At 36.2% G+C, this 16,521-nt stretch overlaps 1 protein-coding gene across 3 annotated transcripts in view; it reads left to right on the forward strand.

Moving 5' to 3' along the window:
• The window catches only part of LOC106876158 (uncharacterized), a 211,141-nt gene extending 196,020 nt beyond the window's left edge, over nt 1–15,121 (forward strand). For all 3 annotated transcript variants that reach the window (XM_089364528.1, XM_089364527.1, XM_089364529.1), the window contains 8 exons: nt 1,689–1,766; nt 2,581–2,628; nt 3,063–3,438; nt 3,907–3,964; nt 4,683–4,724; nt 7,802–7,912; nt 9,160–9,265; nt 11,505–15,121. In XM_089364528.1, coding sequence (XP_089220654.1) covers nt 1,689–1,766; nt 2,581–2,628; nt 3,063–3,438; nt 3,907–3,964; nt 4,683–4,724; nt 7,802–7,912; nt 9,160–9,265; nt 11,505–11,633 — 948 coding nt within the window. In that variant the 3' untranslated portion in view covers nt 11,634–15,121. The remainder of the gene's footprint in view (nt 1–1,688; nt 1,767–2,580; nt 2,629–3,062; nt 3,439–3,906; nt 3,965–4,682; nt 4,725–7,801; nt 7,913–9,159; nt 9,266–11,504) is intronic.
• The last annotated feature ends 1,400 nt before the right edge of the window (nt 15,122–16,521 follow it).

Here is a 16,521-nt window from a genome sequence, read left to right on the forward strand (position 1 = left end):
CAATGTCTTGTGTTAATGGAACATTGGAATGGTAGAGCAACAGAACTGTCTTGTTCAGTTTAGTTACATCATATTAAATGAGTTCCAATAATGCTACTGTCAATGTGGGGGAGGGGTCAATAAAATTATGGTTTAGTCAACTGTTGGGGTCAGTATAGTCGATTATACCCTTTTTCAAATATATGTTATTGGTATGTCCACGTATGTCCACGTATGTCCACGCGCGCGCATGTGTGTGTCCTGTGCAGCCATGTGTGTTTCTGTCTTTGTGTTCTTGTCGCTTAGCCCCAGGTCACCCTTCATCAAGCCGGCCTGTGATCAGAAGAGTTCTAACCATTTGTGGGAAATCCATTGCTATTTCTTTCCGGACAAGTGACCTTTTCGAGACTGCTAGTTGTGATTATGAACTAACTGTGTGTGTGATTATGAACTAACTTACATAATCATCATCATAGCTGCTTGGTCTTTGGTTTTCTTTCCATGTTGTTGTTGTTGTTGCTGCTGCTGCTGCTGCTATTGTTGTTGTAGTAGTAAGGAAGTGAGCTGGCAGAATCATTAGCATGCCAGGCAAAATGCTTAACAGCATTTCATTCGTCTTTATGTTGTGAGTTCAAATTCCTCTGAGGTTGACTTTGCCTTTCATTCGTTCTGGGTCGATAAAATAAGTACCAGTAATCAACTCATCCCCTCCCCCAAATTGCTGCCCTTGTAGTAAAATTTGAAACCATTATCATTATTATTCGTATTATGTGGTGGATTGACAGACTTGGAGCATTGGTAAAAATGCTTCCCAGTAGTCTTCTGATTCATTATGTTCCTAGTTCAAATTTGGCCAAGGCTGACTTTGCCTTCATCCTTTTGAAGCTAGTAAAATAACTACTAGTTGAGCACTATGATCAATGTAATCAATTAGCCTCCTTCTCCCAAAATTCCAGGCCTATAACAGAAAGGACTGTTGTTGATGTAGTAGTAGTAGTAGTAGTAGTAGTAGCAGCAGTAAAGGTGGAATCATTAACACTCCAGGCAAAATGCTTAGCAGCATTTCATCCGTCCTTATGTTCTGTTCAAATTCTGCCAAGATCAACTTTGCCTTTCATCTTTTCGGGCTTGATAAATTAAGTACCAGTTGCATACTGGGGTCGATCTAATTGACTGGCCCCCTCCCCCATAATTTCAGGCCTTGTGCCTATTGTAGAAAGGATTATTATTATTATTATTATTATTATTATAAAGGCAGAGTCATTAGCATGCTGGACAAAATGCTTGGTGGCATTTCATCTGTCTGCACATTCTGAGTGCAAATTTCACCATGGTCAACTTTCCCTTTCATCCTTTTGGTGTTGATTAAATAAGTACCAACTGAGCACTGGGGTTGACATAATTGACTTACCCCCTCTCCCAAAATTGTTGGCCTTCTACCAAAATTTGAAACCATTATTATTGTTGTTTTTATTATTATTATTATTATTATCATTACTACTACTACTACTACTGCTACTACTATTATTATTATTGTTATTGTTATTATTATTATTATTATTATTATTATTATTATTATTATTATTATTATAGCAGCTTGCTCTATGGTGCTCTTTCTTCTGTATTAAACTCTAAATGATATTATAATTAAATTCAGCTTTGTTAGAGTTCATAAGTATTTAATCACAATCCTGTTTACTTTGTTTCAGTATGTTTTTGGTTCATTTGTATCCCGTGACGCTGCCTACAACTTAATGCAAGATCTCTTTGACCGTTATCAGGAACTGGTACGTTTTACATTTTGCATGGAAGATGGATATCAAATGACAATGGTCATGATAGATAATGTATGTTGGAGTGCATCATCCTCTTTAATGTCAGTTGGTGAAAGTGATGGACAGTCCTTCCTGTTGCTAACCTTTGCCTCTTTTTTCAAGTTAGGAATCTCTTATTTCACCTCTTCAAAGGAGTAAAGCAAGTAGACGTTTTTGTTGGCAGGGTAAATGACAACTGTGGACAAACTTACATAGTCTGCAAGTGTAAACATACATACAGACTTGTGCACAACCACATACACATGTACACACATACACACAAAACCATACACATATATGCACATGTGTGTGTGTGTGTGTGTAAGTTTGTAAGCCTACAATCACAGTTTTAGAACTATGGTATTAACCATGCCAAAGTCTTGAAGTCAGCACTATAAGCTAACAAAGAAAACATTAATATTTACAGTATGTAAAGCAGCAAGCTGGTAGAATCATTGTCACACTGGGCAAAATGCTTAATGGTGTTTCCTCAATCTCTAAATTCTGAGTTCAAATTCCACCAAGATCGACTGCCTCTCATCCTTTTGGGGGTCAACGAAAAAGTACCAGTTGAGCACTGGGGTTGATGTAGCCCTTCCCTCAAAATTTAAAATCAATATCTACAGTATGTCTATTGTTTACAGTAATAAACTGTAAACTATGCACCTCTCATGATTCCTGTTGATAGCTTGGTGGATTGTATCAGCCAGAGTTTAATTGTGTAGACACCTTACCCACAGGATCCAGTTTGAGTCTCTCTAATTGACCTTTTATTTTTCTTTTGCAGTCTGGAGATTCTTTTGCTGAGGAATCTGGGATTTCAGCAAAGTTTAATGTAAGTAAAGATTCACAGTTTTGTTGTTGTGGTGGTGGTGGTGGCAGCGGCGGCACTGCTACTGTTGTTGTTTTATTTGTTTTTAGTCCCAGGTCAACTTTGATTAGACAAGACTTCTGATTGAAAGTGTTTTAGCTGCCGCCATCCCAACTTTGTGTATAAGGGACTACATTGCCTTGTATATTCTTCTTTATGTATGACAGAAGTGTATGATTTAAAGATTTGACTGCTATTTCTTGTAGCCAGTGACCACTTAGAGCTCTCCCACATTACCATGTCATTGAATGTGATTATGATGATGGTAATAGTGGCAATAGTAGGGTAGTGGTGGTGGTATTATGATGGTTGTTATGATGGTTGTAGTAGTGCTACTGCTTGTGGTGCTAGTATTGATTTGTTTGCTTTTTTTTTTTTCTTCCTTACTTTTCTTTCAGGAATCTGGAGTAGCAGCTTTGGCAAAGTCAACGTTGTCGATGCCACTGAGTAAAAACAACCTTTCTGGAGCCATCATTCATCCATTGATACCTAAGAGGAAAAGCCATTCAGAATCTAGTGTATTTTGTTCGGATTACAGTGGTGTCGCCGAAACAACAGATTCTGAAGATAACAAACTTTGCCAACCTGGAAAAACGAAAACTTACAAGCGAACTCCAGTGAAGGCAACAATACCTTGTGTGAAAACCCAGTTTACAAGTTCGACACCCACTAAACCTCAAGTATCGCAGAAACCCTCATCTGTTGGGTCCAGCCATTCCAAAAAGCCTGTTACTGTCCATAATAGCTGGTTCATCATGCCTTATTTGTCACAGTGTATGTACCTCTTTATTTGTCATGACAGACAGAGGTGTATGAACCTCCTGTCTGTCATTCTGCATTTATCACCTCTATATGTCACAGTATATGTACCTCTTCTATCTCTCTCAGTGTATGTACCTCTTCTATCTCTCTCAGTGTATGTACCACTTCTGTATGTCACAGTATGTACCTCCCCTGTACGTCACAGTGTATGTACCTTTATATGTCACTGTGTATGTACTACCTCTATCTGTTACGGTGTATGTACCACTTCTATCTGTCAGAGTGTATGTACTTCATACTTCTATATGTTACATATATGATGTTAGGATACATTAAACAGACAATACTGCACATTTATATATAAGGAAATGTTGTTTCATATAAACAGCACAGTCTTACATATTAACAAACATTGTAATTTATCATAGGCCAGCAGAGGTTCTATAAGAAATTAATATATCCCATTTGTTATCCATTCAGGTTTCAACTGTCAACAGACATATGAATCTATATGCCAGTTAGCCCTCAAGTTACTACGGTAAGTCAAAATAATGGCTTTCAATTTCTCTCCCTCTAACATTTATTTTTTGCAATTTTATTAAAATTCATTGATCTTTATCAGTACACTCTGTATATCATTTGTATTTAACAGTGTCACAAAAAAAACACTAGCTGTGCACATGTGTATGTATTTATATGTAGTGGTGGTGGTGGTAGTCCGCTATTGTTTTACTTACTCTTTCTTTGTCAAAGCTACCAAACGTCAAGATTGGCTGCACTAAATAGTACTTATAACATTGTAGTTATACACTCTAACTTATTATACAGGACTTATAGTCTGTCTAACACACTATATGCACATACACGTACATATAGTACTGTAGTAGCATAGTAATACACTATATAGTACTTATATGTATCGTAGTAATGGTAATACACTATGTATCACCTATAATACTGTAATCACACTCTAAGGCATCATTTAGTAAACAATAATGCTGTATATAACACCTACATGTAATCATAGTGATGCTTATACACTGTACATCACATATAGTATTGTAGTAGCATTCTATTACATCATCTATAGTACTATTGTAGTGACACAACAGTATACAGTATAGTACTGATATTCTAATGCACAATATACAACTACCATAATATTCACCACATACTAAACGGTCTAACTCCAAATAGTTTTGTTTTTTTTTCCCCTCTCATCCTACTCTTCTCTAACATCTGTCAACTGATTTCAGGTTACCAAAGGCACACATGGTACTAGCAATATGTGCAGCTATGTAAGTATTACCATTTCTCAATAGAATCTACTGCTTTATTTGTTGTTGTTGTTTGAGAGCTCCACCCCACCAGGGGAACCCAGATCCAACAGACATATCTAGGATCATCCTGTCTTTTATTCAGTCATAGTGTATGTAGGACTACATCATATGATGTGTCTGTAAGACAGTAGCAGGTGTAATTTGAGGAAGGGATATTTGGCTGCTATTTCTAGCAGGTTGAGTAATGACCATGCAGAAGTTCCTTTTGCAGATCATTGTTGATGTTGCAGTCACTATAGTCTCCAACAACTGTTGCTGTCTCTGCCAGTTGGCAGAAACAGTTATGCTTCAGTTATATTAAGGCGGTGAGCTGGCAGAAGCGTTAGCATGCTGGGCGAAATGCTTAGCGGTATTTTGTCTGTCTTTATGTTCTGAGTTCAAATTCTGCTGAGGTCGACTTTGCCTTTCATCCTTTACACACTGGGATCGATGTAATCAACTTAATCCCTTTGTCTGTCCTTGTTTGTCCCCTCTATGTTTAGCCCCTTGTGAGCAATAAAGAAATAAGAAACAGTTATGCTTCAGGAAGCCTCTTTCTGGAATTTTAATTCATTCCTCTGTGATCTGAATTCAAATCCTGTTTTGATAAAATTTGCCCTTCACTCTACCTGGGGTCAATGGTATTTACTAATCCCCCTTTCTCAAATTTGCTAGCCTTGTACCTAAATCAGAAATCACTATAATAATAATAATAATAATAAGAGCACCCAGAGAGCACAAACCTCTGCCAAAGCAACACCAGCGTCCTCTCAACAGAGATTATTTTTAAAATGAGAATATCTGAAATAAACTCGACTGCTCTCACAAACGAGAATACTGAAAATGAACCTGACCGCTCTCAAAAATTAAGTAAAAAAACAAGAAATATAATCCAGAATCCTTGCCCAGTACCAGATCGATCCCAAAATTTAATAAGTTTGTGCTGGTCATGAGGCCAAGCATCCCTGAAAGTTTCATCCGAATCCATCCAGTGGTTCTTGAGATATCTTGTCCACAGACAAACAAACAAATATGACCGAAAACAATACCTCCGCCTTCGCTAAGGCAGAGGTAATAATAGGGCAGAGCATAACCAAAAATTGCTCTTTTGGGGACAGCTAGGATTTTGAGATTGGTGCTTGGATGTTGAGTGTCTTCCAGGATACCCAGCACCTAAATACCAAGTTTTATAATTTGTGGATAGAGACCCTGTGAGACCTTTGACAACAGGATGCTGTCTACTCTCACAAAATTAACCAGAGCAAGTAAGAGCAAGATCTTTGAGAAATAAAATATAATGATGATAATCCTTTCTACTATAGTCTCAATGCCTGAAATTTTGGGGGATAAAGTAAGTCATTTATATAAACCCCAGTGCTAAACTGGTATTTATTTTTTTCTTTTGTAAAGAGCTGGCAGAAATGCCTCGAAGCATTTTGTCTGACGCTCTAATGAGTCTACCATCTTACCACCTTAATAATAGAAATGGCTTCAAAATAAGGCACCACATTGAAATGTTGAGTCTAATTAGTATTTTGATGGGTGGCCACTTGGGAAATGTAGATGTTAGTGTGAGGTCAATGGATTGACTGAATCATTAGAGCATTGGACAACTGCCTTGCAATATTACGTTTGGCTCTAAGATGGTAAGTTGGCAGAATCATTAGCACACCAGGCAAAATGTTTAGTGGCATTTCATCTGTCTTTACGTTCTGAGTTCAAATTCTGCCAAGGCCGACTTCATCCTTTCAGGATCAACGTAACTGACTTACCCACTTCCCTGAAAGTGCCAAAATTTGAAATCAATATTTCTTCTGGCTCTTTATTCTGTGAGTTCAAACCCTACCAAGATTAACTTTGCCTTTTATCCCTCCTGGGTCAATAAAGCACCAATCCAATACTGGGATTTATTTAATTGACAAATCCCCTCCCTCAAAATTGCTGGACATGTGCCTATATACATTCTGAGTTCAACTTCTGCCAAAGCCAACTTAGTCTTCCATCCTTTCAGGCTCAAAAAAAAACAAGTACCTGTTAAGCACTGGGGTCAATCTTATCGACTATCCTCCTCCTCCTCCTCCAAAATTTCAGACCTTGTGCCAAAAGTAGAAAGGATTATTATTATTATTAAATCGAAAAAAAAAAAAATTCTTATTATCATTAAGAGTGATAATTATTATTGTAATCAGCTGGAAGGCAGCGAGCTGGCAGAATTGTTAGCACACTGGACAAAATGCTTAGTGGTATTTCACCTGTCACTACATTCTGAGTTCAAATGCTGCCAAGGTCAAGTTTGCCTTTCCTTTTGAGATCAATGAAACTAGCACCATTTGAGCACTGGGACCACTGTAATTGACTAAACCCCTCTCACAAAATTTCAGGCCTTGTGCCTAAACTAGAAAGGATTATTATTGTCAGTTGGATTGCAAAAATCAGTAGTGTCAATCAAAATGCCTTGTGGGATTTAGTAACATACTGAACTCAAATATCATTTAGGTCAAATTTGTATTTCATCTTACAGAAGTCAGTAGAATAAAATACCAGTGAAACACTTGCATTAATACAATTGACTGGTCCCTCCTCCTCTTTCCCCACCAAGTTTGTGGGTGCCACAGAGAGAGAGTGGTGACAAAAATATCTTACATATTTAGTCTTGTTTAATATTATTTTTTTGTATATGTTGTTTTTGTTTAGTCCCATATCAATTTTGATTAAAGTCAGCAGGTTGTGGTTTGAGAGGGATTCGGCTGCTATTTCTAGCAAGTCAATGCTTGGAGACCTTTGTTGTGATAACATAGATATTTTAATATGTGTGATATGTTATTCTGACATTCTGTAGTTTTAAAAAGAAAAAGTAAAGACAAAACAGTCTGTGGGATCAGGGACAACCTGGATACACTTATCCAGTTATACCTCTCTTGTATTAAATATTTTAAACTTCCGTCTCATGACCAAAAATTTCTAAAACCTTCTTCTACCCAACTGACTACATTTTGGTGAATCTTTGACTCTGTTGAAATATCTCTAATCCAGTATTTTGTCTTTGTTTCTTCCAGTATGATATTCCTGCTGGTATCTGCCGTCACCCTCACATATAAGGTGCTGTTAATCCAGGCCAAACTTGATACTCTGCAGGTTTGGTCACCTGCCTTAAAAAACTTGTATAGGTAAACACTTTACACTTGTTTGTTATTCTTTCTCTTGTTAGTTTCATTCAGTCATTGGGCTGTGACCATACTTGGATATCACCTTCAAGAGGGGTTTTTTTATCAATTATATCAATATTTGTCCTTACTGTTTTTTTTTTTTTGTTTTTTTCCTTTGATCTCTTAGCTTTAATCTTTATCTCTCATGTTTCTGCAATAACCATGATGAAGCAGTTTCTGATTCCTCTTTCTCCTCTGATCAGAAACCACTGCTCTTGCTTCCCTTTCTCTGTCCAAATACCAGCCATACAGGACATAGTAGTTCCACAATATCCCACCCTTACTAGTAGTACTACTGTACACTAAAATCTTCATGTCTCACAATTCCCTTAGCCTTTCAAATTTTAACCCCTTCCTTTCATGTTCCCTCTCCATGTTGTCTTCCTGAGGCACCTTGAATTCAACAATCAGCACTTTTTTTTTTTTGGTCACATTAGACCATGCTAATATACTCAGAGAATTGTTTCATTAAGGTAATATGGTTGGAGAGCACAAACACTTTCTTCAAATCCACTTTTACCTTTCAGTCATTTATGTCATGAAGACATCTAAGTGTGGCTTTCCTTTCTTTGTGTTCTTCTGCTCTCCTTTCTCACCCTCCTTATGGAAAAACAACAAGGTGCAACTTGTCTTGATTCTCACTACATTGACACTGCTGCATTGTTGCTGCAGTACATCAAGGGTATGTCATCAGATATACCCTGTAACGGATTACTTTTATGCTCCAGTAATGTATACGCTTCACATCAGAGTACTTGTTGGACAACAAACACACGCATACAGATTATATACGATAAGCTTCTGTATAGTTTGCATCAACCAAATTCATTCACAAGATATTGATCAACTTGAAGTGATGTAAATTTTTAGGGTGTAGTTAGAGCAGGGAAGAAGGTAGTTATCCCAAGACTGGAGACTTAGGCCAAACGTCTGCAATAGATTGGACCAGGGGATATTTAAAATAGGTGACAATAAGTCAACCACCCCAAAACAGGAACAGTCCCTTTGATGAACATCTACACAAGTTTCTGTCTACCAAATTTCACTCACTAAACTTAAGTAGACCTGAAGGTATGGTAGAAGATACATGTACAAAATGGTGTGTACTGAGATTGAACCCAGAACTCTTTCTCTCTCTCTCACACACACACACACACACACACACATACACACACACGATTTCTATACCTGCCTACTTGTCATTTCAGAGATAAAATACATTCAGACATTTACATGATGCGAGCCCAGAGTCATAGTGCATTGGTCCAACAGCTACACCTCGTTTTAGAGGCTAATATACATGTATTGGAAGAAGTGAGTGTTTTAAACATACATTTTGTTGTTATTATTATTATTGTTGTTGTTGTTTGTGTTTGTTTTTTTCGGTGTTTAATCCTTAATATTGTTTGTTGAAGCCAAGCTTGAAACTGGATTTGTTTTCCTTGTCCTGCCAATTTTACATATTTTGTTGAGTCATGTGACTGTTCAAATGATGTTTCCATCACTCATCTGTTGTGCCTATGGACTGATTGGTTAATGTACATTCAAGATCAACCAATCAATGTATACTGCATATATGTATGCATGTAAGTGTGTGTGTATATAGTATGTATATATATATACTCTTATTCTTGCAAACAAGTCTACTATTGCCAGTAACAATTGTGTAAACAAAGAAAAACATGAAGCTTGCGATGTGATGTGTCTTACCTCAAACTACACATGCATGTGTGCAAACAAAAGGACACAGTGCTAGGGAGGAAAAAATTCTTAAACTGACCACTACTTGTAATGGTGACAGTATCTTACAGTCAAGGCCTTTGGTATTTCCTCGGAATCAGTGCATTATCCAACATATTTTTCAGTCTGCTAGTTATGAAGTCAAAAAGATGTCAGTTGGTCTTTGATACCAGTGTGGGGTAAAGAAAGAATTTGTAAAATATGTTCATCGATGTGAAGATAGCTAAGGAGTTTGTGACCATGTTCAGATGTGAGAGGTCATGAATATAACAGAATTATGGTAATTGTCTTAAGCAACTAGCTGATTTGGCTCCAATCAAATAAATACAGAAATATAATTCACTGCTAATTACGAAAAGGAAAACATTTGTTACAACCAGATTGAAATTCAACAATAATTAAATTTGATTCATACTAAAATACATGTATAATCTTTATTACACATGTGTTGTGTTATATATACACATACACAAAATAATGGAAACACCTTAAAATTTCAAACAAATTTATTTTAATATGGCGTAGGACTGCCTTTGGCGGTAATTACAGCTTGAATTCTACGAGGTATAAACTCATACAAAGTTTGAATTGTTTCCAAAGGAATTTTTCTCCATTCTTCAGCTAAAACAGCCTCCAGTTGTTGTAGTGATTATGGTGGAGGATATCGACTCCTTACTTGTTTTTCTAAAATGCACCATAACTGTTCAATAATATTGAGATCTGAGGACTGTGGTGGCCAGATAAAATGTTCAACTTCACTAGAATGTTCCTTGTGCCATTCAGTAACAACTTTAGCTGTGTGAATTGGTGCATTATCATCCTGGAAGATTGTATTTCCCTCCAGAAACAGTTTTGCAACCATAGGATGAATTAGATCAGATAAAATGCTTAAATAGTCTTGACTATTAATTCTGCCATGAAGGGAAACCATTAGGACGGTGGATTTCCAAGATACAGATCCCCAGATCATCACAGATCCTCCTCCACATTTAACAGTTGGAAAAAGGTAGTCTGGGTCAAATGCTTCTTTTGGCTGTCTCCACACGTATATTCAGCCCATGGTCAGAAATAAGGTAAAGGATGACTCGTCTGAGAAATAACATTTTTCCACTGCTCTAGGGACCAAATTCTGTAGGTTTTTACTCCACTCTAAATGCTTTGCAACGTTTGTTTTTGAAAGTAGTGGTTTTCTGATTGCAGCTCTCCAGTGAAATCCAGCTTTGTGAAGCTCCTGGCGAACAGTTTTTGTGGAAACTGGGTTCTTGAGGTGGTCATTAAGCTCTGCAGTAATTTTGGGAGCTGTGCTTTTGTGATCCTTTCCAACAATTCGCAAAAGAGTCTGACAGTCCCTATCTGAAAGTTTTGGTTTTCTTCTAGAGTTTTGTTTTGATGAGGAGGTTTTTCCCTCTTTCTCAAAGGCTGTCATTACTTTCAAGACAGTACTTCTTGATACACCAAACATTTCGGCTGTTTTTGTTACCCTAGCGCCTGCCATATGAGCACCAACAATTTGACCTCTTTGAAAGTCCAATAGATCTGTCATTTTAATTACCTTTTTCGGATGATATCTAAAAAGAAATAGCAATTTTAACAAAACATATTAAGCAACACTAATAATAAATCAAAAAACATAAAAATAAACTAGCTTTTGCTGGTTTTATAGATATTTCAAAATTATAATGCTATGATGCTATGTGTTTCCATTATTTTGTCCAACCCCTGTGTGTGTGTATGCTTGTGTTGCTGCATGTTTTATATATATATATATATATATATATATATATATATAATACATTAATTCGTTATTTTTCAGCTCAGTGTGTCACTCAACAGCCTTAAAGCCTCCAGTCTTGCCTGCAACAATGGCAGGGAAAGCTCACCTTCAGGAGTAACAGAGAGCAGCAGCAGCACCATCAACCGTTACCAGACTGTCAGCCGTTAACTCCAGAAACTGAACACACCCACACACACACGTACATAGTTTTGGCTCTAAGCAGGCCGACTGTACTCTTATAAGAGTGCTTGTTGCTCGTTGAAAACACTTTTTTTTTTTTGCTGGGTGGGGCGAATATATAATTTTTTTTTTTTTAACACCCATCACATTGAGAGTTACTTCCCTGTAACTCCATTTTCTCTATTTCTTCAATTGTTCTTAACGTCCAAAATCACAATTTTAAACGTTATTATAATTAATTAATTAATTAATAATAACTAACCCGAACCCCCTGTCCTCTCCCCAACACACACACACTTTTTTATTTTTTACTTCCTTCTTCATTTCTCCTCTCTCTTTCTCTCTCTCTCCTCCAATTATTTCACAGTGATAACTCCAATAATTATTTAAAATATGTGAACCAAGAAACAAGATTCACAATTATAAATTTTTCTTGTGTGGCCATCTTCCATCTCTCTCTCACTCTCTCCCTCCCTCCCTTCTTCCTCCCTCCTTCCATATTTTAGCCACAAGATGTCCACATATGAGAGAATCTATTTATTGAGAACCTCTCAAAGCTTAATTTAATTTTAATTTTTTTTTTTTTGTTTCATTTGTCTTAAATCTAAATTATTTTTACATACAACTAGTTGTCTCCCTCCCTCCCTCCCTCACACAAACACTTTCTCACGCTCTCGAACACACACACACACACAGAAATTGCCTGAAACTCAGAAATATTTGCAGTAGATGTTGGTGACTCTCTCCCATCAAATCCTCGTCTCTATTTATTGATACAGTCTGATGCCTCTGCAAGTTACCATCGCTCTATATTTTATTGTTTTATTGTTTTTCTTTTAACTTTATTATCATCTCAGTAACTTAATATGTATTAATTTACTTATGTTCACAAAACTTTTTAATTCCTTGTTTTCCAACATCACAGAAGAGTTGAAGCAGATAATTCTTTATCTCCCTTGTTATTGGGTTTCTCTGGATTTTTTTTCCTCCCAAGTTTCTCAGATACACACACACACATAAATTCGTTATTGGCGATGGAAAGAGTATTTGTTCAGAATAGTAATATGTATATCTTACTTAACATAGATATACTGTAAGAAAGCCACAATGCTACGGTATTCATCTTGAAAAGGCATCTCAGTATCACTGTTTTAGCTTTCTTACAGTAGATCTACATTAAGTATGATATACAGATGGATACACATACACACAAACACTAAATATTATGTTATCTCTCTATGTCTGTTTCTCTGATTTATTTCTCCAAACGATTTTGTTGCCTTGTGCAGTACAGTTTCAGTGTTTGAAGTTGATGTTTGTGTTTTTCCCCATACTTCTCTTCCTTTCCCGTTCTCCTCCTCTCCCTCCCAATAACCTTCAACTCATCATTATAACTCCCTGAATGAGAAACCTTGGAGTTTCTTTTTTTAAAAAAGTTTTTTTTTTATTTTACAACCAGCTTTTATTCAATTATTTTCTACATTTAAATTAAATATATACTTGAATTCACATCAGTTATAGACACACACATATACATGGCAGGGTCGTATATATGTAACACTAAATTTTAAAAAAATAGATCAATTGGAGTTATCCAAGCAATTAGTAGACAAAACCTCCCCCTTGGGTTGCTTAATTTAAAAAACAAGGGCGATATCAATGATTTGTTGAGAGAGTGCAAAAGTGTTTAACAGGGGACGTAATTCTTTATTCACTAGTGTGTGTGAAATTGTGTGGGCATTGTGTTGTAAGTTCTGTGAATTGCCAAAGACACTATTGAATTCTATAAACTGTCTCAGTGACAGGCCTCACATCTAGACTGACTTTTTGCTATATGCACACCTATGTATATATGTATAAAAGCAGGCTAGGTACTAAAATGAAACTCAGAACAAACTGTCATTACACATGACTTTCAGTACGTTATTCCTAGCACTCACTGAGAAAATGTACTGGTTTAGGTCCACCAAGCATACAGATATGTGATAATACCTTTGACCTTTCCTATTTATTTCTCTTGGACCAATTTCCACTGAATTTTATTTCATCTACAGTAATTTCACATGTTCTTCTAAGAATGCCAGATTTTTATTTTCAACAGATATAATAATTAAAATGATAATAATAATTTGTCCTGTGATAACTTTCACTGAACAACATCTAGCTGACTTAGCTGAGAATAGTGACATTGGTATGTACCCTGTCATTGATCTGGTTTATGGTGACCCTATGGGAGGGTTTGGCTAACTTTAATGCCTAACTATTGGTTAAAGACCTATTGATGTGGAGAGGGTTGTGTGTGTGTATGTATGTACACACACACACACACACACATACACATATATATATATATATATATATCCTACCACTGCATTCACTAGGCTTCTTTGCAATAAAGTTGGTCCTGTGAGAAGGAGAGGTGGGTCACTTTGATATTAAACCATCTACACTGAATCCAGTCTTCATATTCTGTGTATGAAGTTTTCTAGCTTTCATAGTTGTAACTTAATATTGCAAAGGAAAGTGATAACAAAATAACTTAAATATGTATATAACTATCTCTGTACCACTACCAATCTATGTTTATGTTCTATCTGAATATCTTTCAATTTATAGTAGAAAGATCAGGGACAAATACCACAAGACCTCTCATCTAACACTCTAACAAAGCCACCATTCCACTGCCCTAGACTGGTTCTTGGTTTATTGACCCTAAAAGGGGTGAAAGGCAAAGTTGACCTCAGTGGGATTTGAACTCAAAACTTCAGAGAGCCAGAACAGATATCAAAAGGTATACAATCCACCACTCTGATAACTAGGCCACTCATGGTGCCTGCTTGGTTGTGCATTTGTGTGTGTGTGTGTGTGTGCATGAAAGAGTATAAAAATCTATTTGCATATGTGTGTGTATGTAAAGTCCCAGATTAATGTTTCACACCTTGTTAGCCTAGTTGATTTTTCTTTACTCTGTGATTATCTTTAAACTCATTTCTCCAGTTCTGTTAGACAAAACAATTCTTCATCACTAGTTTTAAGGTTATTTCTCCAGTTTTGCTATTATTTAGACATCCTGACAGGAAAAAATGCTTCTCTCCAGAATCCCTCCCACAGTTTGTGATGAGTAATGATATGCAACAAAAGCTGAAACTCCCAGTAGTTATGGTCAGTTACCCAGGTCACAGCTCAACTATGACTTCACTAATATCCCTTATAATCTTTGGAAAAGTATAAACATCACAGCATCCTAATATCTTATTTCTACTTTCTTTTATAAATACTGTGTCTTAGTTCCTGGCTAAATGAAACCAATCGCTATGCAAATAACTGGTAACTACCAGACTGTCTTATACAGGTATATTGAGAGGAAGATAGGGAGAGAGGCTCATTGACAACCCAATTAGTCTTGGGACTCACTTGAACAAGTCTGTACAATTATCAAAAAATGAATGCCTTAATAAAAAAAAATAATAATAAAATGGGTTAGCTATGAAAATTACATATTGGGATGGTATTTGATGCAGAGTTGAGCCCAGAAAAATTTATAAATTTGTATTTATGTATTTTATTGGAGCAAAAATATGCCTGATTTTAATTCTGAAGTTTTGGGGGAAATCCGAGGAAATTTGTTAAATTACTGAAAAGGAGAAAGCAAACAATAACTTGGTGTATTTTAAATGGAAAGTGAATATTGAATTTTAAATTCTGGTTTTAAACTTGGAATCAATTTGGTCTTTTATCTGAGTTGTCTGATTCTTGAAAAGTTTTCAGAAAATATGGAATATTTCTTGCAATATATATACATGAAAACATAATATTCATAAATGGATTTGGGGAAATAATCTTCAGTTTTAGATTTTAATTTTTAATCATACATTTTTAATTGATTATAATATTAAAAATATTTTGGGGGTAACAAACTAAAGATTTTAAGCTAAATAAAATAGTTTTTTCTACATACTCTAATTTATCTTACATGGTCAGGTATAAGATCATCATCATCATCATCATTTAACTTCCGCTTTCCATGCTAGCATGGGTTGGACGATTTGATTGAGGACTGATGAAACCGGATGGCAACACCAGGCTCCAATCTAATTTGGCAGAGTTTCTACAGCTGGATGCCCTTCCTAACGCCAACCACTCGGAGATCTCCACAAATATAATTTTATTCCCATACCTCCAGCAAGAAATGTAAAATATAAGCAAGTTGCTTCCACCCACCCACCTCTCTCTTTCTCTCATGACCTCATAGAATTTACTGAACTATCTACTTCCCTCGTGTGAAGGCTATGGCTCTGCAGTGACTCTCACATTTCATGAAATACTAAGGTATCTCAAAGGGAAGCTGATCTGTGGCTCATTACATTTCTTATAAAATACCATGATATTAAATAGCCAGCAAAGGATGCATTAGTGTCATCTAACACACTAGAAATAGCAGCCAACACTCCTCAAATTACTGTACCACTTTTGGAAAAGGGATAACACATTGGATAATGAGGTTTAAGATATGCAATATCCAGTGATAGAGGAAGGGGAGTGGTACATGGCTGGAACATCTTTGGTCATAGATCCACTGTCAGATCTGACCTGGCACTAAACAAATAAAACCATTTAACAACTGAAATATTTCCCAGGGTACCAGACTTTAAGACTTGACTATATTCAGTATCAATGCCTCATGTTCTCGCTTCAAATCCTGTCGGGGTTTTCTACTTCGCATTTCATCCCTCCAAGGGTTGGTAAAATATATACTAGTTATATACTTAGTGTGAATGTGTATTGATACATGTCTATGTCACATATACATATATATGTATCTATTGTATTGTGCTTTTTATGTTTTTTCTTATACACACACACGTGTATGTATATA

Source organism: Octopus bimaculoides, chromosome 16 (assembly GCF_046866305.1).
Source record: "Octopus bimaculoides isolate indiv1 chromosome 16, ASM4686630v1, whole genome shotgun sequence".
NCBI classification, from domain to species: domain Eukaryota; kingdom Metazoa; phylum Mollusca; class Cephalopoda; order Octopoda; family Octopodidae; genus Octopus; species Octopus bimaculoides.